The sequence below is a fragment of the Larus michahellis genome, chromosome 5 (assembly GCF_964199755.1).
Source record: "Larus michahellis chromosome 5, bLarMic1.1, whole genome shotgun sequence".
NCBI lineage: Eukaryota > Metazoa > Chordata > Aves > Charadriiformes > Laridae > Larus > Larus michahellis.
Window position 1 is genome coordinate 77,178,355 of NC_133900.1, and position 26,821 is coordinate 77,205,175.

The 26,821-nt window shown below is 36.0% G+C and overlaps 1 protein-coding gene across 1 annotated transcript in view; it reads right to left on the reverse strand.

Moving 5' to 3' along the window:
• SGCZ (sarcoglycan zeta) overlaps positions 1-26,821 on the reverse strand; it is a 489,034-nt gene that overhangs the window by 213,707 nt on the left and 248,506 nt on the right. Inside the window, 1 exon segment of the mRNA XM_074588148.1 lies at positions 11,687-11,881. Coding sequence (XP_074444249.1) covers positions 11,687-11,881 — 195 coding nt within the window.

Sequence of the window (26,821 nt, forward strand, 5' to 3'; positions counted from 1 at the left end):
TTACGGACGAGCCAAAACCAACATGAAACCATCAGGAAATTAAAACATAAACTGTTTACATCGCTCCGGAGAAAAAAAATAAGGTTTGGATGTGTATTTACATATAAGTTTATATCAATCAGCCCTGAGAACAAATCTACAGGCAAATTTCTTTTTATTATTAACTGTTTGCATCATACATTTTTCTTTTAAATTAACTACTGTAAAAATGAATAAATTACTTAATAGTTATTATCATCATTTGGTGAATGCATTCAAATGTTAGAGTGCCTTACCACAGAACGTGACAAAAATTATTTCAAACAGAAGTACTTTTTGGATTGCATGTTCATTCAATAGAGCTAACGTAGATTTTTGTCTCCTCTCTACTTCTACAGAGCGTGCCCAGACCCAGAGTGGCGGCTTAAATGAGTTGTGTATTCCTGAAGACAAAGAAGGAAATGAGAAGAGCTCCATCTCTATAAAAAAAAAAATGTTATAAAAGCATGATTTGAAGAAGACCAAGTGTATTTTTTTTTTTTCAATTTTTCCTCTATCTATACATCTATCTTCACCTACCTTCAGTATTAAAATATCATCTCTACTCAAGAGAGAGCAGGACAGTAATTTTGATTTTAATTCTATGAAAAGAACTTCTCCTTTTTGATTTGTGCCATCGCAGTATACAAAAATAAAATGACTGATTAAAAGGGGGATTAGTCAATCAAAATTCCTATCTATTAATTCATACGGTATTTTAATTATACTTATTTCAACTAGGTTTTGTTGAAGTCGACAGAAATCTCTTACCCTCTTGCACATCCTTGCTTTTATAAACCTAAGCTTTGAAGATAATGTGAAAAGTAAACACAGTAACTAGAAATTTTTGCTTGGGAAATAATTTCTTGGTATTGCTGTGCTGTGTAGGCAGTTTTCAATGGATGAGCAAAGATAGATCTATAATTAAAAAGAATTCTGTGCACCATAAGCCAGCAGATTTCATTATTAGAAATGTTAAAATATGTATCTGAATTAATTTTTTATATTTTTTTGGTAAGATGCAATAGACTCCAAACTCTCAAGACCTTCCAGGAGGCCCTGCACAATTTGTTTTACTTTACTAAATGGCACAGTAAGAATATTTGCACTGAGTCTCTGAGGGTTGATGCCCAGCTGAATACGTTATCGGCATGATGGACACTGCTGTGACAGAAAGGGTATGCACCGTGTTGAATGCAATAGCGAATCGTTAGACAGGCACTGTTGGACCAGCTGTTTTATAAGCAGCCAAATTTATATTACAACCAAGAGCTTTAGGATGGTGTAATAACGTTGACTTCTATTTTGTGGTGGTTCTGCTATTTCTCTGTTGCCTCTTGCAATATCATTTATATTCTGCTTTTATTGGATTTCTTCATTTTTATTCCTGGATTGTATCTAGCAGTATAGTAAAATACAGCTTTCAGACATAAAGAAGATATCCCATCAGTGTTGCATCTTTTGGACAGAGGTCTTAAATGTTTTTTCTCCTCATCCTCTGCAGGCCACACAATTTTTGATTAAAAAAAGTTCTTGCTGCTGTATTATTTCTGCTTAAAAACATTTGATTTCATCATTCAATCCTGCCTGGGATTCCAACCACATATCTAATATCCTGACTTATAAGAAAGAGGAAGAAATGCTCTGTCACTTAAGATGCATATCCTTACATATTCTATCTTCCTATTTCTTTTTTATTATAATTTCTAGATGTACTAGGTCTAATTTAGGCTAGACTGACATGAGTACATTCTGCTCCTGTACACAGACTTGTATTGATTTCAAGAGGGAAGATTTATACAAATAAGAGCAAGATTCCAAGCACAGACTGTAATTTTTTATTGTACTCTATACCCACATAAATCGTCCCAATAATAGAAGAGAAAGAAGAAACCATGACACATTTCATTATTCATACAGATTGTTGGTGCCTTTAAGTAACCAAAGTTTGTTCAAGTGGTTTGTTATCTTTCTAATTACTGCTAAATAACATTACAAAACATTATTGCTTGGCCTGAACAACAAAATTAATTTGGTCTGCTTTAGTTGCCCTATTTGAGACAAACATCCTGATGCATTAGCCTTCTTTTCACTTAATGAATTTCTGTTGATAATTTTATTGAATCCAAATATACAAAATTCAGTTTTTTCTCGTTTTTATTCCCCCCCCCATTAAAAATGATTGCACATCAACAAATCTCTTCAAACCTTTGCTATTCACGCTAAGCAACTGGACCAATCTAAGTATAGGAAATGGCGTATTGGATAAACCTTCAAGAATTCAAAGTTATCTTTGTATGATATTCTCTTGAAAATCTCTCTTTCCGCAAACACTAATGTCGTGCTAGAATACACACGCAAAGGGAACGCAGCTAAAAGCCAACAATGGAAATTAAGTTAATTCAATTTCCAGGAAAGCAAATATTTGAAAAAAAAAAATTCTGAGATACTTGTTCCAGCCTATTTGCAGAGTGAATGATTAAGACTAAGCTGTCTAGTAAACATTGCTCACTCAGCTAAAACACATTATTATTATTTAATAGAAGGTAAACGTTCACAAACTGAAAATAAATATATATATTCATTGTCATCTAACCTATCACACAAACTGAGGTTGCCGTTTCCCTCTTCTATACCTTCTGTAGCCATATTCGGCACTCTTTTGGGCTGTTTAAACTCTTACAAGAGGTTGCACGCGTCATAGTTTAAAGCACATCAGACCCACTGCAGTGAATGGCAGAAGACAGAGCCACCCACACTGTGAAGCACGGGGCAAGTGGCCTGCAGCGCGCTGGACTGCTGACATGGGATAAAGGTACAAGTTATGAATCTGTGCCCCTTAAGCTTATTCTAAATCGGCTCTCACACTTCACAACACAAATTCAAGTGCTGGATACCACAGTACAATTTTCCAAAGCCATAAATGCAAGCTCAGGTTGAAATTGCTTAAACTACTGTATAACTAGATTTTTTTTTTCCCTCTACAGTGAATGAAATCACATTTTTACAAGGTTAAGTAGGGTGCAAATTATTTATTCCCTTTTTCTGTAGCGAACTTTACTAGTATTCTGCCATTAAACATGCATGACCAAACAAATATAATAACGAGAATTTTAATCCATTTTTTTCTTCATCAGAGATAATCTGTAACAATAAACATCAAAGTGTACAGACATACATCTCAGGAAGAAAATATAATATTTAAAACCTGCATTCAGCCACCCAGAATCAGTAACACAACCTGCAATTAGTATTTGTTAAGAAGAGCTATTTAATAGCAGTGTTTCATACAACACCTTCCTACATTTAAACAGGAAGATGCCTTCGCATGAGATGCCTAGGGCTATAAAACAGCTAACCAAATGTGTCTAACGGCGGCTTGACTGATTGGGCAAGCTCTTGCCAGGCAGATATGTAACAAATAGGAGATTGCACATTTTATTTCAGATCAGTTGCCTTTCCACTGTGACACAACAGACTTTGACTTTTCCCTTTCGCTGGAGAAAAAAAAATAAAGGTGATAACAGAGATTTACAGAAATTAATTAGGATTGTGCACATTACTTACTATAGAGTCAAGCAAACCTACACCAGACTTGCAGTGAAAGATTAAGAACGTTTTTTTTCCGTAGGAATTAGAAAAAGAGGTATACAATACAGGAGATACATATACAAAGTGAGATAAAAAGTGATTTAGAAGAATAGTACTTAAATACTTAAAAAGAGTTCTCTTCATGGTACTTAGGACAACAACTATGTGACACACTCAAAAGAGAGTAAGAAAAAACAGTTCCCTCCTACCCACTGCACTCCCAATGGAAGCGGACGCAAGTTTACAAAATACCCTCCAGCTCCATAAAGGTGTGCTTTTACACAAGTGTTAACAAATGGGATACAAAAATACAAATAAAACTAACTCATAGTTAAGATTCTTTTGCTGGCATGCTTGAATCACGCATGGAGCTGAGAGATTCATTCAAGAAGCTTAAGGTTCTGTTTCCCGGTGCGTGCGTGTGTGTGTGTCTGTGTGTGTCTGTGTGCGCCCCTGCACACGTGTATGGTTTTCTAACTAATACCCATTTTAGTATGGGCCGGCTGAAAATTTTCTAAACATTTTTTTCAAAGGAATTCTCAATCTGAGCAGAAAATATTCTTGAGGAACGCTCAGCTATTTCATAGGCATTTTCAATAAAATTTGTTACAAGGATGATACCTAATATTTGATACTAAAAGATAGAGGTCATGTATCCATTAAAAAGGAACATCAGAAATCAGAAGGACTAATAGCCTATGAGTAGGACACTTACCTGGGACATGATCTATATTGGAGACTGCATGAATTTGAACCTTGGTCTCCGATATCTTGACTAAGTCTCTTAATCATTAATAATTAATGACATTGCCTGCTCTGGACTGGATCTTTCTCACTACAAAAAACAAACAAAAAGGAAACAAAAGCTTTCTTGCATTCATCCCAAAATGGGACATCAGGTTCTTGAAAACTAAAATATTGAGGGATGTACAGAAATATTTTTCTATCTAGTTAAGAGATACCAAGTTTTGAAAATGAGATCATTTGCAGTTTAAAGTAAATTACAGACAATAAATGATTGCCATTGAAATAAATGAAATGTGCAGATGTGACAGAACATATTTATTAAATATTGAGCAACTGCTACTATTAAATCATAATAATATTTATTCAAAACCTAATAACAAACTGCTGCCTTTGTAAAATGAAAGAAGTTGTCTGTCTGCCAAAAAAAATCAAATTGGTTTTGATTAGAGATAAGTACAGCCATTACAAAACTTCAGAAATTCGAAATGCCAATCTACTATGAGTTGGACATTTCTCAACAAAAAAAATAGCTAAAGAACGGAAAAGAGCTATTCCTTAGTTCTACTTGAAATTGCATTAATTGACGTGGGCAAATACTATCTTGATCGCATAGATCAGCAGAACCAACTGAACTGATAACAGAACAAATACTGTTTTGAATATCAAATAAAGGGATCTGGATGGTCAAAGAATCTTAGAAACCTGACAGCTCATATCACTGTCATGCTTGTTGAGAAACGATAATGAGTATTACACTATAGTTTTGCAAAGAAATTATTTTCTTACTCTACAGTATGCCAAGACAGTTTGCTGTAAGTCTAGATAAAAGCATTGAACACAGCTGCTTTAGTTCTGTACCACTATAACCTTAAGTATCAAATTATACCTTCAACGGACAAATTGTACTTTTAAAGAAATGCTATAATTATTTTTCCATATTGGATATTAAGATCAAGAGCGTGTTTGTGCATATTCCAACAACATAGAAAGTTAAACCCATTCTTGCACAGCAACAAAACCCCAAGAAAATATACTTGTGTTTACTGGCGTCTATAAGTAATGTTAATAAAATACTGTAATTCAGACTCAGATTTTTGCAGATCTGAAAGATTCTAACTCTAAAAGCCAAACGCTTAAAGGAATATAGGGACAATCTATAAAGATGCAAAAAGCGAGGAGTTAACGGTTACGTATATCTGCGTTAATATATATGCTGGCCGATAAAAAGAAATCATGCTTGGCTGGCGCATGTATCTTCTGCCAGACACTCAACCACCTTGCAAACTACCTGCTGTCCCAACAACATGAAGTTGAAGCTCGGCAGCCAGCAACCGCAGTATGTTCAGTAGTGCGCATGAAATGTGAATTCCAGCCAGGAAATTCAAACTGCTGTTTATGCCCTCCTTGTGTCTGAAGCTAAATTAAAGTTCACGTTCCTTTGAGAAATAATTGTCACAACCAAGATGATAAAGTTGTCTCATTCCTGATCTTAAAAGTAATTCCCATGGCAAGGGGAGTTTAACATGCATCAATACAGAAAACATCATGCCATCAGCAGTAAAACCTGACTTCAACGCTGCAAATAACTACAGCAAAAGAAAAAATCCTCAATTGGGCAACTGTATTGTTAGAGGGGTAACAAAATAAGTCTTTCCATGCATTGACTCCTAATGGGAAAGCAGAATACGGAGACACGTAGAACCAGATGTACAACCAAAACCAGTAAAAGAATTTGGTGCTAATAATTCCTAGGATATGTGGCTGAGTCACAGGCCAGCCCAAAAGAGATCCCGAGAACTAAAGGGGTTCACACTGGCATTCTTCCTACCATTACAAGTTTTTCAGCTTCATTAAACTCCAAAATTCAATGTAATGTAATAAGCAACAGAATAATGTAATATCAAGTAAATGCCAATATCAGTGTCAATCGTGTACTTGTTAGAAGATGTACAAATGCAGTGATATTAAACGACTCCCCCACCAAGAGGGGGACTTCGGTTTCTATGCTGATTGCCCCATGGCCACTTCACAATTTCACTTCACAGCAGTAAGAGGAATATTTTCAATTTCTTTTTTAAAACTGTAATTTGAAATAACCTGCAGAAAACTTCCAGTTGCATATTTCTACATTGGTGGGTTTTTAGTGACAAAAATGTAAGATAAATCTCTTTTACAAAGTAATCAGATTGACGGACTGTGAATATACTCAATTCATATAAATTACACAAAGAATAATTATACAAAATTATAGTTCCAATGAGGTTAGAAAAACTTAAAAACTATACAAGAGAAAAAAATATACCAGCGAATAATATACAAGTGATTAAATGTTTGAAGAAACGTAAGCTAACTACCTGTGCTATGGACCATAAAATACATGACAAGAAGAACGCAGGCACAGTAGAAAATATTTCTTTCCTTGCTATCCCTTAAAATGCATATATATTACATAAGTGAAATGACCAGAATGTTATAAATACACAACATATCCATACTTTACTCTGTCATTATATCACCAAGTTATGACTTGAGTGTCCCCTCAACACCTAGTATACCAATCGCATAGACAGAAAAAAAGTAACTAAGAGCTTTGAGCTTCATTAGACAACACCTCTAACCTAGACTAAAGGAGAGGTAATCACATCCTGAGGGAAAGTGAAAGACGGACTTTTCCATGCGGTAGCCTGTGGACCATGGCAAGGTTAGGGCAAGGAAAGGAAATTATAAATGTTCCATATAACTCAAGTCTCCTAAGCCTATTATTTTGATATTGACAAAAGCTACAGATTTTAGTTCCTGGCTTTAGTTTTCCAAAATGTTTTGCATGTGCCCTTTGAAGATCAGGCCTAGGAGACATGAGGAAAGTTGAGTTAATCTTGAAGGCAGCAGTTGTTTTCTTTTCAGGAAAGCATTTAATACAATAGATGAAATATGAAGTTCAAGCATGTGATTCAGAGATTACGATGGTTCTGTTAGTGGGCAATATATCGGTAAAGGCTGTCAAATTATTTCAACCTTACCACTCAGCACAGAGTAGATCCACTTGCTGCACGCAAAACAACGACGAGTTTTATCCCAATGACGAGTTCAGACCAGAGACTATTTCAGGGCTAAGTTATTTGCAGAGCATTTTGTTCAAGGTCAGATCTTCCTCTAACATAGCCTACTCCTGAATGACTACTTTCCATGCAAACCCAGGAGTGTACGGTGTGTTACAGCTACACACATCTACCCGTGGAAATGTTTAAGGACTTCTTTGTCCAAAAGTTCTTACATGCCTTCACATGTATCCTTCTGAACTCAAGATGGAACAGTGAGTTAACAGATCACAGCTAGATGTTAAAGGACAGTAACACTAAGCTACCAGTGGGGGGAATATCTTTCAAAAAATGACTACGACAAAAAAAATTATGATCTCGAGTCCTTGGTCTAATATTCCTTTTGCTACACAGATACCAATTACCTTCAGTTTTGCTCCTCTAACTGATAGATATTATAACAGGGAAGTTATTTATAACTTGTATTTACCTTTCAAGTTTTTTTCTTACATCATACACTGGAAGAAGAGATGATTTACCCAAAAGTTTCTCTAAGTTTCCCAGATAAATAACTTAATCTGACAAAAGGAGACTTGCAGAACTCGCCTGTCCTATGTTTTTACACAATTCCACATAAACCATGTTTCCTTTTTAACTACTTCTTTGATGAGCTATTCAACATCCATGCCTTCAGGCTAATTCACTTCAGTTGCCTGCCTTACTATGAGATGAATGGGAGATCCAATTTTCCTCTCTCTGCACAAAAAGAGCTTGGGATTTCTAGCTCGGGTTCAGAATGCAACTTCTATATATGCAAGGTCGGTATATTCAGAAAACTTTTCCAACTGAAGAATACATAAACAGAACTCAGAAAGGCTTTTATTGCGCTGATTGGTCAGCGGTTGCAGCTGTACAGTTAAAAATAGAAAGTGAAGAGCTAATACAAATTAACATTGCTGAAATTGTCAGCCAGCAATGACAAACCCATGCCCTGACTCTTCATGACCCCCTGAAGTGGTGCAATTACTATTGTTTTTATAAGATCAACATTGGCTTAGGCTAAAACAGCAAATAATTTAAAACAATGTCAAAATGTCAAAGCAGTTCAATTTCAAAAATTATTTTATCATGGCCAGATTCCCCTTTTGTGCAAAAACTCTTTAAACTAGTTTAACAAAAGTATTTTCTGTACTTCCGATTTCCTGTCACTGTCCAGATATACAATTTCTTAGTTTATATCTATTTAGATATAAACCAAACATTCCATATGCATATATACATGCACATGGAATAAATAGGTGTATATGTCAAAGCCATTGTGTTCTTGAAACACATGAAGCTTAGCTTCATATCCTAATTATTTCACTCTCAGATGTCTGTCGCTAAGAATGCGACTCCTTCAGACTTGAAATGCAAATTTCCCACTGGTGCTCAAAGGTTCACGTATAGACACAAGTGTGAAGATTTTACTGAACTTTTTATATGACAGTCTTCCAGCAAACCATTTTTGAACCCATCGAGAGATTCTACTGTGAATACTACCTAGTCCAAATAGAAGCCTACCATGCTATGAATCTGCAGAAGAAAACTGTTATTCTTCAGTGTATCTTTAAACAAAACGGATTAGAACATGAACCAAAGTACCAGTGCTTATAAAACCAGAAGCAAATACTGACAGACTTTTTTTAATTCCTTCAGCTTTAAGTTATATGATATGCCTACAGCTATTACATGTAGCTTTGTAATGCTAAATAACCTACTGTCATGTCATTTAGCTACTATATTTTTTTAACAGTCTCTTTGTAAAACAAATGTGTGCACTTTAACATATAAAATTTCAGGTCATAAACCACAGTTTTATGCCTATGGATTCTGTTTGCTGCAAGGGTTTAACCACGGATCATTCATAAATTTATAGAAAAGTTGGAAAACAAAACCAAATCAGTCCTGAAGCAGTATATTTCATTAAACAAAAGCATGAGATATTTTGCCATTTAAAGAATAAAAGTTAATAAATTTCTGTCAACAGGGACATGCTACATATAAATTTGAGCAAGAACAATCTGGTGATGATATGATCATTAAACAAAATGTTTCCGTTATACTTTTAAAGTACAAAATCCTTTGGAAACAGTAATTTTTCCATATTGTTCATGGCAAAGTGTTAAGTAGGAATTTTCATTCCTGAGGTAGTTAAGGGGTATATGATATTCCAAAATGAATAGTGTTCCCCAAGCATATGCAATATTTTGGGAGGAGTTTCATATGAAAGAGGAGTGACATGTTCCACCTTTGTTTTCCAAATCACTTACTGGTATATATCACTATGGTAAATATGAATACACAAAATTAATTTTAATTCTGCAACAGGGGGGTTAAAGATTAACTCACACTAGTCGGTGGCATACCATTTGTCTGTATTTACAACAAATTCAGGATTATTAAAGATGCACATAAGCTTTGTGATTTCTGAACTGTAATAATGAAATAACAGGTTTGTAAATGAAGTGCATAACACTTCAAACACTATTTTTGTGAAATTATTAAGGCAGCATTTGCATAATTATTTCAGATACCTACATGTCTCAAGCTACTGCAGCAAGGTCTTGAATTCACGGTCTTGAATTCAATTTCAAGGTCTGGAAGTAGTAAACAGAACCACTGAAACAATCCAGTTGTTTCCTGCAGTAGATTCTTGCACTGATTTACTGCGTCACCATAAACGTTTAACTATCTACCAAAGCTTCGGCATACAGGAAAGAAAAATATTTCAAAATGTCTTTTTTGATTTTGTTTTAAAAAGATTGCATGTTCAAACTCTAAGAGTTTTAAACTGGATAGTGCTACAGTAGTTTATAGCGTGGAAGGTCAAACATTGCCCAGGTATGGAAGCAGTAGCTTCACATATTTTATTGGAATGCAATCTTCTGCACAGAAAAAAAATCATGCTTGTGAAGAAATGTTGTTAACCTATTTGAATGATTAACTGTCCTCTGGAATAACAGCAGACCATTTTACTGAAGTCAACAGGTATGCCTAAATATGCTTCTAAAACAAATAGCAATGCGGATGTCCTGTTTTGCAAGCAAGAAAAAAAAAAAAAAAAACAAAACCACAGAAACATACAAAAAAAACCCACCAAAAAACCCAAAACAAAAAAACTCCCCAAACTTCTAACAAACTCTTCAGTACATGAATATTAAAGTCACACTGTTGTCAAAACGTGAATCCAACATATTCATCCACTAGTGGCAACTCAGAGTAGCAACGTATTTGCACAACACGTCCCACCAGGCAACAATCTCAGAGAACCCTATGCATTACAAAGCATTAGCAGCTACAGTACAATTTAAGATGTATGTTTAGTGCTAGTTTTTCAGTTCCAATAAACTAATGGAGAAGAGAAGTGTTCTATGACCCCAGGTTCTATGACAATTAGGTATTACTAGCTACATCAAAATCTGGTTTATGAGGGTCAAAATCCAGAGAGAGAGACTACACTGATCCTAGCAGAAGCACTACTATTTTGAATTGTGGAGCATTCTATCCTTTCATTTGATGTACAAAACAAGACTACTCCACTGCCAACTAGTGAGCGCTCCTACCGTCTTTATCCAAACAAAGCTTTGGGAACAGCTGGGCAGATGACACACCTTCAACTAAACGCAGAATTTCTTTCAGGTGTACATCTGAAATACAGAAGTGGTAACACTCTGCTGCTATTAAAGATTCCAGATGGAGGCCGAGTCATAAAAGCCCATGGCTTTATACCCACCTACCCACTCCGACCAACATCAAACAGCTACTCTAAGTTTAGGTGAAAGAGAGTTCAAAAGGTCAGTAAACTCCAAAAAAAAAAAAATACTAAGAACAACATAAACTAGCCACCCTAAGTTGACCCAACCAACCCAGTTTCCTCCTAAGAGAGATACGTACAGAGAAGGCATAGCAAACTCTTACTGATTACTCAGTGGTGACAAGGAACCAGGAAATTCTTGGGGTAGTCACCATGATGCTTCTCATTGGGCAAACAAACAAAAAACATATCTAAGATCCAGATATATTTTCAGCAGATATGAGTAACCAAAAATCTCTGAATAGATAGGACACAGGTCACCTCACTGCAGAATATACACAAAAAGTATAAATATCTGAAGTAACGCTCAAAGAAGGAGATACAATTTTTAATCCAAAATTATAAGATTTGTATATAACACGATAAAGGAAAGAGAACTAAAACTACAAGTTATTACTTCAAGAAACAGGGTACATAAGGTCACTGTGATACTTACCACTGTGAAATTCATAACCTTCAAAATCCATATTGTCATTGCTAAGTTAACAATCATGGTAACCAACAGCAGAAGGACAAAGAAGTATAAGCACCTCTTTCGCCATCCATAAATCCCTACTGGGTAGAACTGAGGATGTTCGGTCCTTGGAAGGCTGTTCTGTTGTGTTGCTAATATATACTGCTCTCGTGTCATCTGGAAAAGAAAGATGTAAGTATAAGTAAGCACAAGAGGTCTCTTTTTCACAGATCTCATTACACAAAGATTATCTGAGCATATATAGAAAAACAGTTTCTATGGACACAGAAGGAATGCATTCATTCAGGAAAAACCACATCAATGTTATTTTTACTGGGCATTTAGTAAGAATTTGGTCGTTTTCATGTATTTAAAGTAAACCTTTGGTTTGCTATTCCAAATTGGATTTGCATTTCAAATTTATCAGCAAGAAACTGTAAAAAAAAATAAATTAATGTAATCCATGTATGTATCTTACATTCTATTTCTGAAGACTGTTTTATTGCCCTTTAAGAGGGTATTCAGGAAAATTTGTTTTTGGAGAAAAAAGTCTTGTAACCTTTTTCGTACTGGTTTTGGCGACAAGTTACTATGAAGAAAATTACCTTTATCTCAGCTAAAACCAGTACACTCTTCCACACAGAGAGAAGAAACATCTATTTTTCTAGAAATGCATCAGTCAAAAATGAAGTTATTACTCTTTTATTATACTGAGTAAATTAAATTATGATTTATGTCATTAAATATACACCCATATTTTACACAAAAGCATGACATTGTAACAAAAATAAACACGAAAGCCCTTCAAAGTTTCAATTTTGCCCTTTATGAGATATGGATACTACCATCATCTGTTGTTTTCCTGAACCAGTTTCAGTTTCTCTAGCATACAAACAAGCAGTAACTGCAAACCACTTAAAGAAGTTATCATTAATTCTTCCTTACAGCAGAAAGTGTTCATAGCATTTAAGAAGAAACCATTTAACATTTTTTACATCCATAACTTTCTTTTACGGATATTTATATTCATATTCAGCCGTCAAATTGCCTTTAGACTGGAAGGCATTAACTTTTCTCCATGACTTAAAAATGAAATTAAAGCAATTTCATTCTTTTTATGTAAAAGTTCTTCCTAAAACACACCCGTTAAAAAGATTGGTTTAATAGGCTTTGTGCTCAGGAGGACCAAAACCCAAAACAAAGAAATACCCTAAACAAACAAATAAAACAAATAAAACCCCAACAAACTTATAAACCACGTAGAATGATCAGGTTTATACTTAAAAGCTGCCTTTCTTTTCACTGAAATAAAGTAAAAAATGCACAAAAATGGCAATTTGATTCAATTAGAAATAAGAAACAGATTAAAACCATTAGAAGGATCAAACAAATGTTGATTTCATGAGATTTTTAAAAAAGAAAGCTCAAAAATGTTTACATAAACATCTGTATTGCTAGATATTTATCCAAATCAAAACTCCTGAGGTTTTACCATACACTTGTTAGTGAACAAGGTATTCATGGAATAAATTAACTCACTGTGAATGATTACAGCCACAAGTCATACAATACACACCCATATTACAACACACATATAGCCGAAATAAGCCAAAACATAAATAATAAATTTTTAAAGCATGTTTTAAATAATCTAGTAAATAGGCATTTTGTCATTTTTATTCTTTCCAATCAGAATTGCTTCTCTTTGCCCATAATTTCGATTAAACGTAACGTTTAGCATGTTATTTTATGTAGTGAATCTTTACAAACAGAACTTCCCTCAACAACATTTCTCACTCCTCCCAGAGCAAAGTGTCACCAGGCTTAAGCCCTTAAGGTCTCAAGACCATCTGTTGCATCCTGCAGAATTCATCCCAGCTGTGCCTGAATTCTTTATGAATTCAGAAACTCAAGGCACAAAAGCGTTATTCATCTTCCTCCTTATAACAAGTTTCTACACATTTATTTGGAACTGCTGTGAGATCTCTTCCAGAACACTAGAAGGACAAGTAAGTTACTAAAATATTTTTTTTTTTAAAGTGACTTGCGTGAGCCTTGCTAAACCATAAAATATGACAGAATATCTTTCAAAAAAACTGGTCCCACCTGAAATGATCTGGTTTTGCCCATAATTCTGATTGATAAAGTGCACGTGTACTTTATATACATATAAAAATCCACACGCGCAGGTATTTATGAATGAATACATGCAGATCATAGAAATATATACACACAAACTTTTGGTGACTGAAGTACTATTTCATCCTATTCAACTTTCAAAATGCATTATAAAAATATACATTCCAAACTAGGCAACTGACAGGTCTTATTGATGAGGAATTATTATTAAATGGACATTTAAATAAAACTGACTGTGGTATAAGCTTAATGTGATTCCATTACTCAGGTCTTACAAAAATGAAATGACTGGTGACAGCGTTACAAGATGAGACAAGAACTATGCTTTGAAAGTTTATCTAGGTTTCTGGCAGTAGGACGTTTGAGGGTCTCAAACCCAAAATAATTACATTACAGAAGTGCTCCATTAACTCTTTGACAGATTTCAATGCTGTCATCTTAAACTGGTAAACTCCACAATGCACACATGCACGTATACACTAAGCCAGAGAATCACAGAATGGTTCAGGTTAGAACAAACCTTAAAGATCATCTAGTCATAAGAACCCAGAGCCACAAGCTAAAGACATTAAAAATACCTCACGTGCTCTGATAATAAATGAGATTTCTAATTCAAATCCAAAGTAACATGGGACAAATTACTCAATAACTACAAAGAAATAAAAACAGTTCTCACCCTGCACTGAACAAGTATCATAAACAATTGAACACTATTTTCCAAAACGACGGAAACTATTATAGCGCTGCAACCTAGTCACATCACAATTCTACCTGAATTATATTTTGCCATTTTTAATTTTCATTTTTGGCTACCTCTACGCTTTTTGAGCCTTTTCAGTACCATAACCCATATGATTGTGCATATTCACTGGGCACAGGTGAATGTGAGGAAGCACACAGCATAGCATCTAGATCACAATCAAACCAATGACCTCTAAACTATTGATATTTTAGGGCCTTAATGTACTATTAGAACAGATATCTTAGACTTACAATAGTAATTAAAGAATGAAGCAGATAAACGTTGAAAATAGAAAATGTATTTCAGTCTTTAGGAACATCTCTTACAGAGGTAAATTTTCAAAGCAGAAAAGCAAAAGAGAAGACCACGAGCAAAGGAGCTAAAATCTAGAGGGTGAGATTGCTGGTATAATCCCTGAAGATAGGGAAGCAATCTACTTAAGTGTTAACAAAAACCATTTAGAACATGATTATGCCTTCCAAATAATTCTCTAGACAAATATAAATTTGTCTTAATGGCTAACGGCTCTTTTCTAAGTGCCACAAAAGAAGAATCAGATTCAAAACTAAAGAATGAAATAAAAGGATCGTTATTCTTATTTACAAATGGTTAGCCAAACAGGAAAAACAATCCAATGTTTGCTGTTAACATCTGGGCAGGCAATTTGACTTCCAGATTGGTGATTTTCTGAAAAGAAAATTAAATTATTTTGTGTATTTTGAAGACAAAATAGGAATTTTAGTTCTGGATTAACAGGTGGAAGGTTAAACCGGGTGCAATACCTTTGATCAAGGCACAAAATGCTTTAAAAACATCTTTAAGAAGATGACCACAGAAGGGTACGGTTATACTTAACAGAAACAGGAGAAGTTAAGAGAGGGCTTTTACACAGGTCGACGTAGCTTCTGTGTGTTGGAAAATCAGGCAGTCAAATAAAAAAATGGTATCTCAGTGGGGATGGGGGAAGGTAGGAGGGAAGAAAGAAACTTCATAAGTGATTTGCCAGGATAACTACAATTTTCAGATCTAAAACAAGCATTCTTCCTTTGTAATTAAGGGTGGAACTCCTGTGTTTTTCCTATCCCAAATCTAAGTCTCAAGAGAGCAAAGCTCTTTACGACAAACAAGATCTGTGTCAGCATCATCGTACATACGAGGAATGGAAGCTCAGGGAGAGAGGGAAAGAAACTTCTCCACAGACAACACGCAAACTGGTGAAAAAGCGACAAACTGAATCACTTAAGTGACTCCTTCCGCTGCCTTCCATTTGGCATTGTTTTCAGGGTCTTTTCTGTTCCAGAGGCAGTAGAAGTTTGAGGGCATTACAATGAGAACTGGTCAAAAGTTTTTCTAGTTCGTGTTCTCTCTCAATTTCTTTTTAGCTTTCTGAGAAGCTCAAGTTGAAGGTCTCAAGAGTTACACAATCCCTGCAGCAAATGCTGTAACTCAGATTGCTTAGAGACCCACAGCGCTCTCTAATCTTACCCAGATTTTCTGCTAGCTCCAGTTAATACCTTTCACTTGACAGTCCTTGCTATTAACCAAGCTTTCATACTCCTACCTTAGAGAAAAAAAATAGTATTCCGTAACAGATATATTTCTTAAAGTGTTTAATAAAGCCTGCCTGCATTCCCAAGGGTGTAGAAGAGAAAAACCAAACCGAGTACGTTTGAAACATCAATACAGTGATTAAAAGTGGTTTGAAATTTTCAATGAAGAGTGCTTTTATTGAAAGCATGTCAATTCATTGAAATTTATCCATTTGAAAAAAAACTCCCAATAAAATGGAGATGGATAGCATCAGATATTCACCCACACCTTGGGGGGGGGGCAGAAAAACTTTAATTTTATTCTTTTTTAAGAACTTCCAACATTTTTTAGAATATTAGCGTCTAGAACTTCAACACAACTATTTTATTTGCTATATTTATGTATGAAACAAAAAATAAAACCATTACTTCTTTCCATGACTGTTCTTTGGAGACTTCAATTTTTTGGTGATATTTCTTATTAACAAGAATTACCGACATAGGTATCAAGACCTACGTAAGAAAATAACCTTAATGGTAGTAGAAGTATACGTCTGGGAACAATTTGATAATTGTTATATTATAAATGGAAAATATTTACTTAAAGCTACAATCAATTTTCAAGTCTGACAAGGTATTATCACAGCAAATACTTAGTTATACTCAAAAAACCTAAGAAATCAACATCTAATTTGACAGATACAAATCAGAAGCTGTTTTGTTTCAAACAAACTCACATCATGAAACAGATAAGCAAAAAACCCAATATGACTTTGTTACCTCAGGTATCGTAAGCGTAGCTTGGCACAATACACGGCTTCTAGAAATTTTCATTACTGATTAATTCTCTGTACATTATTTTCTTAATTCATAGACAGAATGAAAAACATAAAGGAGTTTTAAAATACAAAAATATAGTATGACAGTGCTTAGCCCCAATCATAATTTAGGTTGGTCAGGAACATATTAGCAATCAGATGAGCTGCAGAGGTGAAGAAATAGAAGAAAAACTGTAGGTAACAAGGAAAATTCTTCACATTAGCATTTAGAGTAAAAAAAAAAAAAATCAAAATCAAAATGCCATCTGCTCATAACTAGCCATAGCTGAGGACATCATATAGATGATTTACCAGAAGCAGCTGGCTCTCTCCACTCGCCCTGACAGTAACACGATCTCTGGCCAGCAGCTCATGCTGTGGACACCTCGCTCTTTGGATGACATTACAGCAGATCACTCATTTTGCTTCCACTCTATGCAGCGTGTGACATCAATTAATCTTACATCTGAAATATTATTTTACTGTTTTCTTTATAGACTTCAGCTGGAAGTTTACCACACCTAGTGAAAAACGTATCACACAGAGCAGGAAGCGCTCTAAGAACCATAACGTTTCTTATATGGCAAATAAACAAATAGGTAGTACATTACACCCCAATCTTGACACTAAAATCAAGAGTTGGGATGAAAACAGTAAGCTCATTACAACAATAAATGGGAAGATGGCAAGCGAGTGACTTGTATCTCTTGAAAAGGCCTTATGAATAAAAGGATGGCATTTTAGAATCTCTCTAAGAAAATCCAAAGAGCTATATACAAAGCTCTTGCTGTCAATCCCAGCACACGTTGAAGCAGCTAAATTGTTTCTTCTCTTCTGCAAGGGTCTGGTACTCTATAATCGATTTCTAAAAATAATAGAAAAAGATGGTGTCATCTTGAGTTAGCTGAAATCATATTAACTACTGTGAACCGACTGACAAGACAGTAGGGCTACATTCTTAGAGAATTAAATATTGGAGGGAAAGAGTAGCTTCCTTTACAAACAGCTTTGTCTGGGCTACACATGAGACTTACAAAGTCTTCTCCTTATGGTATTAGCCACTCAAGCCTTTCCAAAGGCAGCCAAAAGCACGTCAGGACCTGACTGGTATACATGGTCATTGCGCCACAAATTGTTGGCCAGATATGATAAAAGCGTGTTCGGATCATGTCCGGATGGCTTTTGAATATCTCCAAGGATGGAGACTCCACAACCTCTCTGAGCAACCCGTGCCAGAGCTCAGTTCCCCTCACACTAAAAAAGTATTTCCTGATGTTCAGACGAATGTCCTGTGTTTCAGTTTGTGCTTATTGACTCCTGTGCTGTCATCAGGCACCGCTGAAAAGAGTCTATCTGCATCCTCTTTGCACCTTCCCTTCAGGTACCTGTACATAGAGATAAGATCCCCTGAACCTTCTCTCTCCAGGCTAAACAGTCCCAGCTCTCTCAGCCTTTCTTCACAGGAGAGGTGCTCCAGTCCCATAATCATTTTCATGGCCCTTCACTGGATTCTCTCCAGTATGGGCATGTCTGTCTTTGCCCAGAAGGGGACACAGCACTCCAGGTGTGGCCTCACCAGTGTTGACTAGAGGGGAAGGATCACATTCCTTAACTTGCTGGAAAAGCTCCTCCTGATGCAGCCCAGGATACCATTTGTCGTCTTTGTGGCAAGGGCACATTGCCAGCTCGTATCCTATCTTCTATTGAAATATACTTCCAGCCGGGGTACAGACACAATCACTTATTTTTAAAACGCACTTAATCTTAAAATTAATTTTTTCACGTACCAATTACCGAGTAGAAAGTACTTACATTAAGCAGGCCCTCGGTCAAGCTTTAGGGACCAGTAATTTGGAAAAAAATTATGCTCCATATTTTATATTGGCTATGGCTAGGCCACATTACCACATGACAGTGAAATACGATTCAGGGGAGGCTCCACTCGTTCCATCTTCAAGCTGTGCCTTGAAAAACTTACATCCAGATTGGCCACATAGGGAGACCCAAATCCTTCTGCCAGGAAGAGGTGTCAAATCTGAGGGACTTCAAGATTCGAAACTGAGGGTTTGATGCCTTTTTGGTTCAGCCATGGATTTTTGCCCTGGTCACTTTCAGACACAGAGGTGCAACTGTACTCAAAACTCCAAAATCATGTTTCTTAAGCAACACAACTGTAAACCCCTCTGCACCCCTGAAAAACTAAAGGTAAGATCACGCAAATAACTTCACCATCAAGCTGTACGTAAAGTCAGTTGATTACATAATTTATGTGTTTTGAAGTTCAATAATTTAGAAGAATCACTTTTTTCTTCTTGACCACAAAGAACAGTTTTGACATCAGTGTCAACAAGGCTTAAGTCAGCATGTCTTTACTGACAATTTGCTTAGCTTTATGTTGTCAATTAGAATTCCATTTTTTTGCTAAGTCAATACAATTAGATTACTACAGAGACTTCATTACAGCCACAGGCAGGACAGCAGCTGAGGTACACAATTTTCTCCCTGTGATGCCAGTACTCACAAAATAGTTATTGGAACAATTGTCTATAAAAGGACAATAAATGTTTGCATCTTGAATATTGTTCTCCAATAAAATTATCACTTCACAAAAATGGCTACCAGTGAGCTGATACTATTACCATTATTACTTAGCGAGAACATTTATGGCTGTTCTGTGTTTAACATATTTAATTGTAACGTTCACTGCACAATGAAGTTCACAGCATGTTAACAAGAATAAATAATCATGTAATGAATAGAATCATATTTTTCCCACTAGTCTGTGACTTGAAGTGTTTCTAAATAGTAATGTGCTAAACTGAGTTCTTCAGGAAGCTGGATTCAAATACGTCCCAGGAGATGATTTTTCCCAGCAATATGCTTTTAAAGTCACATTTTCAAGAACCAGAACAATTCCAGTATACTTTCAGTGTATTTTTTTAAAGTAGCTTTAGTTTCAAAAGCTTACTCATGACTTCACTTTATTTAGCTTTATAATCATCTAAACTTGCATGCTGTGTTTTAGAATAACTTTTGAGGTGGTCTATCTAGCGACACTGGCAACGTAGTATATTGTAAGAATAACCTTAATTAAGCTAGGTGGGATCGCAGAAGCAGCCCAGTAGCAGCAACACAAGGTTCAGTATAGCTAAGTTGCCTTAGAGAAAAGCAGATACCTGTGGAGATGAGCAGATGACGAGTAGACTGCTAAAAGATACAGCAGCGTACAGCCCTGGAACCTGTTACAGCTCTCTGGACTTTCTCTCAAACACCCCTACTACTAGATAAAACAGATCAGATTTGTCTTCCTGAAGAAATTCTGAAAGTCTATTAAAATAGCAACAAAATCAGGAAAACTACAGTAAATAATTAGATTTCAGTTTAAAACCCACCACTTTTAATCCTGGTGGGCCTTCATTCCTGTCGCTCTACATATCTCGATAAGGCCGGGCATGCCCACAAGCACTGTCACCAGCGCGTCACAGCTTCTGCTCAGCTCCCTCTCTTAAGGTCACTGAGAAGAAAAGATGGAGAATTTCTTTGTTCAGGATATTCCACCAGGAGAAAACCTGGCAAGCCCATCAACAGAAGATGGCAGGACCAATATTTCAGTAGCTTCACACAAACTGGCACTAGCTTTCCTCTGTGAGCGATACATTTGGTTAACTCAGTTCTAGTGGATGGTGGCATCAAAAAGTGTAAACTTCAAGAGTGAAGAAAGAAGTTCTAAGAGTAGCAGATTCAGCAAGGGAAGCAAACTACGCTGTACTGGAAGAAACAAGTGGAATGAACACTTGAATTATGAAAGGAAACGTCTTCTTTAACTAGTTCATTCCTACCTACAGGTTGAAGTCTAACATTCATGCGGTGGGGTAATCACGTAGTCCACAATGAAAGTGCAGGAAAGATGGGAAACGTGAACCAAATAATGGATTACTAGAAAGAGGAAGAACAAGCTTTTAAGTACTATTCCTTTTCCTCTTATTTGCATACGTGTAGTGCAATTCTGCTGTATGGCTGGGAAACAAATGCTTGTAGATCTGAAAGCCACAAGGCTCTTCTGGCCTAAGATGTACATCTCTGTTAATTCAAATTAAAAATGCATGGACCAGATATTAAAGGGGAAAGAACAAGCCACACTGATTAAGTGCTATGATATGAAGAACATGAGTATGCCTTAAAAAGACAATGATTACATTTTGAATTTGGCTTGTACTCATTGAGCTGCTTCTGTAATGTAAACAGGCAACACCATGTCTCAAAGTGACAATGAGCTTTTGATTCAACAGTTTAAACTTAATGTGAATTTGATGTCCTCATATTCGATATGAATCAGATTCCCTCTCCTTACAGAAGATTTCTTAACCGATAGTAATTATAATGATATAAATATGCAAACAAAAGTCTTGGTCTTAGAACATAAGCATGGAGCAAATCTTACTGCTATCCACAGCTCTAAAAATATTAGCTGTATTTCACCTGCCTGCCTGATAAGAGTACAGCCAGAAAATAGCAGAATTTATCTTAACAGAAGAAGATAGATCACATTGCCAGAATTAGGTTAAAAAAAATACATATACATATATATATAAAAAAAAATTTTTATAGCATCTACCAACATGGGGTCCTGCTCCAATCTAAAAGAACAAAATTTTAAAATTATAACAACAGGTGCATTTTACCATGGGATAAATTTTAACAGTTTGATTACCACCATTGTGCCAAGATAATCCTCATCAACAACCCAACACTGAAAAGTCTCAGAGAGTATTTTAATGAAATTGCATTGATGGAAATGGTTGGAGAAACAAACAGAAAACAAATAGGGATTTCAGTTATTAATCTATAATTTGATCATGTATTTCAGATGATACCATAACGCAGCAGAGAAGACCTGAGTTGTTTGTGCAGACATCAGGAATCTAAAATGAAATTACAGCTCCTTTGCTTAAGTTTACATGTTTTTAACTTAATATGCTATCTAGAAGCAAGTTCCTAATTTTTGTCTCCAGCATTTCCTCCTTTACGTTAAGCTCCCTCGTCTTCCTTGCTACTAATGGATTTCACTGTTCACTGTGATTAGCAGTCTCATAATTTATCAACGTGGTTTCACAGTGATGGCCTGTACCTGTGCCTGCCTCTGTATAAACAACAACTATGGTGTTCTAATACTGTAATAAAAGTCTTCTCATCTTTCCAGCACCAACATGACCAATGACATCTCACACAAAAAATCCCATACCAACAGATTCTGAACACGAAGTGCAAGTTGTAAAACTTTAAAGTGAGAGTAACCTTCAGAATCATCTTCTTCAATGATCTGAAAAAAAACCCATTACAAATCCAACAGAGGAGTAATGTCTGCTTTTTTCTGACATGACATTTGGAATTATTGTTTGCTACACTTTTAGAACTTTAATAAATAAACAATTCAGTTATATGTTTTAAAAAGAAAAAGAACTTTGACTTTGTTTTCAGATTTTAATTGGTAATATGGAAAGAAACATAACAGGTATGTTTGATAGCTCCTAAATGACTAAAGATCCCAGGGTGAAAAACATTTGGACGATATTTTCAAAACCTATTTTAAATGAGTTTGACGGTATTAAAGGCATAACATTCCTTTGCAAAAGGAGATCTAAACTCCTAAATCACCTTGGTAAAATTTTCACCTTGGAAATTTTTTTTCCATCAAAACCAGAAGCCCATGCTTTATTTTATTCTTATAATTATCTCCACATTTTCACTTTCTCCATTCCATTTTTGTTTGCATTTTTTCCTTCTAGAAAGCGCATGCAGGAGCATATTCATTCCCTAACAGGCAACCTGTTCAGCTTTAGCAGGATACAAAGCACGGAAGATGTAAGCTCAACCACACAAGAGCTCTTTCTTTAATAAAGAGGGGTCCAAGAACTTGCTAATAATAACAACATGTAATATGTAATGATTAAATGTCACACTTCTGCCGGGCACGTTAAAACATTAACTAGCTAAGCTGGCAGTACTGAGCTAAGCTTTTTCCTTTTCTTTTTTTCTGGCAATCAAAAAGATGGTGCCAACATCATGTTGGCAGAAACAACAGAACTGCACTCAAATAATTTCCGGGGTAAAAATCTCCAACCCTTTCAAGCACTGTGGGAAACCTGGAGAGATTCAGGTGGTCACCTATATCTCATCTTTACTGCATAAAACCACCTTCAGTTCTTTACTGGAGGGAAACAGGCTAAAATCCTTTGATAGTCTAATGAAGGTGGAGGTTTTTCCTGACTTCCCTCAAATGAGTAATGAAAATTAAATGAGACTCACCCTACATATAATGTGTTCTCCTTGCTCTGAAAAGAAAAAAAAAAAATCAATATAGCTTGATGAAAAGAAATAAATGCTTCTTTTTATACTAAGAAGAGATTGAAGGAAAACCCAGTGCCTACACCATTTTATCTTCTAAGATACTTGTAAGCACTGTTGAAGGAATGGAAGAAATAATAACCGCTCTTCCCTGGAACTACACTGAGCCAGCTTTATGAATGGAGAGCGTGCAGCTGCCGGTCTCTGCAAGAAGCTAGGGTCAGCAAAATGGAAAACTGACAAACATGGAGCACTTGATTTGTTGGATACTGTGTACTCAGATGTCATTACCCAGTATGATTCTTGTGAACAGGATATTCAAGGGAGATTGGGTAAAGCAAAGAGAGACAAACTCCTTAATGATCTGGACGAACAAAAAGACTGGAGAACAAAGATTTTGAAGATGCTAGTGTAGAGACAGCTAGAAAAAGACAGAACAATGAGCAGAAGTCCATTCTAGCCCTGCAAGTGATTTAGAATGAAATTTATAACTAATTAGATATCCATGGACAAGGGTGAAAAGCCTACTAAATGAGCTGTGAGGAAGACTGGCACGATCCAATCAGTATGCAAAGGAGGAATGTATGGCAAGAAAATAAGGGAAACACAGAAAAAATGAGAAGGGAGAGAACTACGGCTCAAGAAGCAACAAACTTTGCAGTAAACAAAGATCTGGGAGAGAATCCAAACATTCACTGTTAAAACTAGCAAAAGTAAGCTAATTCTCTGTGTATTTTGGGAAGGCAGCTAGCGCATCAGCAGAAAACACCTTTGCATAACCTAGAAACTGGCTGTGACTGTCAAAAAAGCAAGAAGCAACTCTTACTGAGCATAACGTAGGAAATTCATGAAACTTGCCGAGTCAGAAAAAATCCTGAGCAACACAACAACAAAAAAAAAAGGGGGGGGGGGAGTTTATTGCATTTGTATTATCAATAAGCAAAAGCCTCCACAGTTTCCTTTAGATAAAGCCTGTCAGATTAATAAAGAATGCATGTTATTCTTCAGAGTTAATTTGGCTAGTGTAAACTCACCAGTAATTAACAGTCATTCATGAAGACTCTCACCAGCATCTCAACATGAACGATAAACTTTGTAAGTGTAGCAGAGACAAGATTTTCAACGTATGGCGGAACCAGAAAAGAATCTCCCATTTGATCAACTTCCTATGCTTCACTCACGTTTGTATCAGTGAATCAAGCCTTCTGAACAGAAACTTTCAGAATAGTTCCTCTCTTACTTGCAGTGATTAATGATATATAAAGGCCAAGTTTCCAAAAATCCAATTCAGCATTTTAAAATTCTTTCTCTGTATTGTATTTCTGAAAAGGAATATTCTCTACAAAGTAGTCCTAGATTTTATATTTCTGATCAACAGACTTACTGATAGTTGGTATTAAAGTTTGAAAATAGAGCCTCTAACACTTAAGAAAATTCCTACTGCATGGATGCATTTTTCCTCAGCAACACTCATTTTTGGTGGATGCATCCTATTTCTCGGTCCATTACCTCCTCTTTATGACAGCTTCTGGTGATGCAGCCTTTGAAGACTTCCTGCTTCCAGACATTAACAACTTAGGATCTTGACCGAAGGTGCTAGGGCCATTCCACAGCAAACTCCAGTTCTATGGAAAGCTAATTCGTCGCTAACTTCAGCACTTTATTGAGGCAATTATCGAGGCAGTTATCCCTTTATAGGTAATTACCTGATCATTGCCCTAACACTAGCCATCCCTTCCACTCCCAACATCCCTGTCAAGCTCTCCCCCTAAAGCAACAGGGAACCTAGCATTTTTAGGCTTCCAAAGCTCGCCATTCCTTTCAACAACGTAATACACAAACACAATGGAAATAACAAATGCTTGTAATTATTTTCTTGTCCCAGCTTCCTTAGTAATCTGAAATTTTTAGGGTGTCTGATCAGAGTCCTCTTAGAAATTAAATATCTCACTCCTTGTCCTGCCTCTCCAAAACTGTGACTTCGCCTTCAGAGCAAGGCATCTTTTTCTTTGGCATAGATTCAGTTCAAGAATTTTATAGGCAACACCACTTGCAGATACCTAATTCCTCAAGCGAGCCACACATAAACAGCATTTTTCTACTGGAACAAGCAGTGGGTAATTATTTTACAGTGTGAATAAATGAATCTTTATGTCTTCCTAAGTCTGTATGTACCATGCGACAGACTACATCACACACTACGTGATATCCGCAGCACAGAGACTTAATAAAACAGACTGAGTCTCCACCGTACATTTGTTCAGATTAACCGAATAGGATGTTTGACAAGTGACAAATGCCACGCATCCAGCCCGCGTTTATCTGTGTCGTTAAGAGAACTGCCTTCTTGGAAACCTGAAAAGGTACTTGGTAGCTACAGAAATACAAAAATCTGTCTTCTCTATGAAGTCTGTAAAGTATCAGGGACTTAACGTGAGAAATCTCACTACAGTATTCGGTGACCCTATAATTTACTGTTGGATTATGACCGTCATTTCTAATTCATGGCCTGTGGTCTGAGTCCCATGCAACATGACTTAAAGCAGCATTGTTTCGGCAAACAATCTCCTCCTGCTTAATTTCTAAAATGGCTGCTGAAATTGCTTTCTTTTCTCAGCCTCCCATCTCTTCAAGTAACCCGTGATCACTCTTAAAAGCCGTTTTGGTCTTTATTTACTTCTTCTAGCATTCAGACTCAAAAGGACTAATTTGCTGGAGACATAATCAGCTTTTGTCAAGCAGGATTACATGCAACTAGAGAAGCAGCATCCTCGCTATCTAATTGCAAAAACTACTGGAGGCTATCAACAAACCATACCACACTGCAAAACTTAAAAGTCACATCTCTTCAATTGTGGCTTTTCTAACACAATTAAAAAAAAAAAGTAAAATATTCAATAACAAACTCTAAGACATTCCATTATCTTGTAGAAAGACAGAAATAAAAAACTTTCCCCTAATAACGCATTACTGGAATGTACACTGATAACTATGAAAAACAGTCCAAAAATTTTAAATATGCACTATAGTGTTCTGTAATATCAAAGTTCTTAATAAACTAATTTAATTTCCCAACCTGAAGACAGCAGTTAACAAAGAGGAATCTGGAACATGCAGAAGCATTACTCTAATCGTACAACTTTGCTGATGCTGCGAAAATCGCCGTCCTTTGTACAATAGTTAACTACTAATACTTATCAGACATAGCTTTTACGCAGCAGGCAGACTGTGTTTTTAAAATTTAGAACAGATAATTTTAAGGGTTAGTACTATATAAATATAGAAAGAAGCTGGCAAGCGAAATCTCACTCACTAATCAATGAGAGAATATTTTCTTGAAGCCTTGATTTTATTTTGTTGTGATTTTTTTTGATGCGTGGCATAAATACATCGTTGGAGACAGGAATCTGTTTGGTGAACATCAGCCTATTGAGCAATCTCACGCAACAGTAAGCCTCCAAAATGAGGAATTAACGCGGTACCACTATGATTCTGAATTCCTGATTTTGTTTTTGTTTCCAACTTGAAACCCAGGAGAGATCAT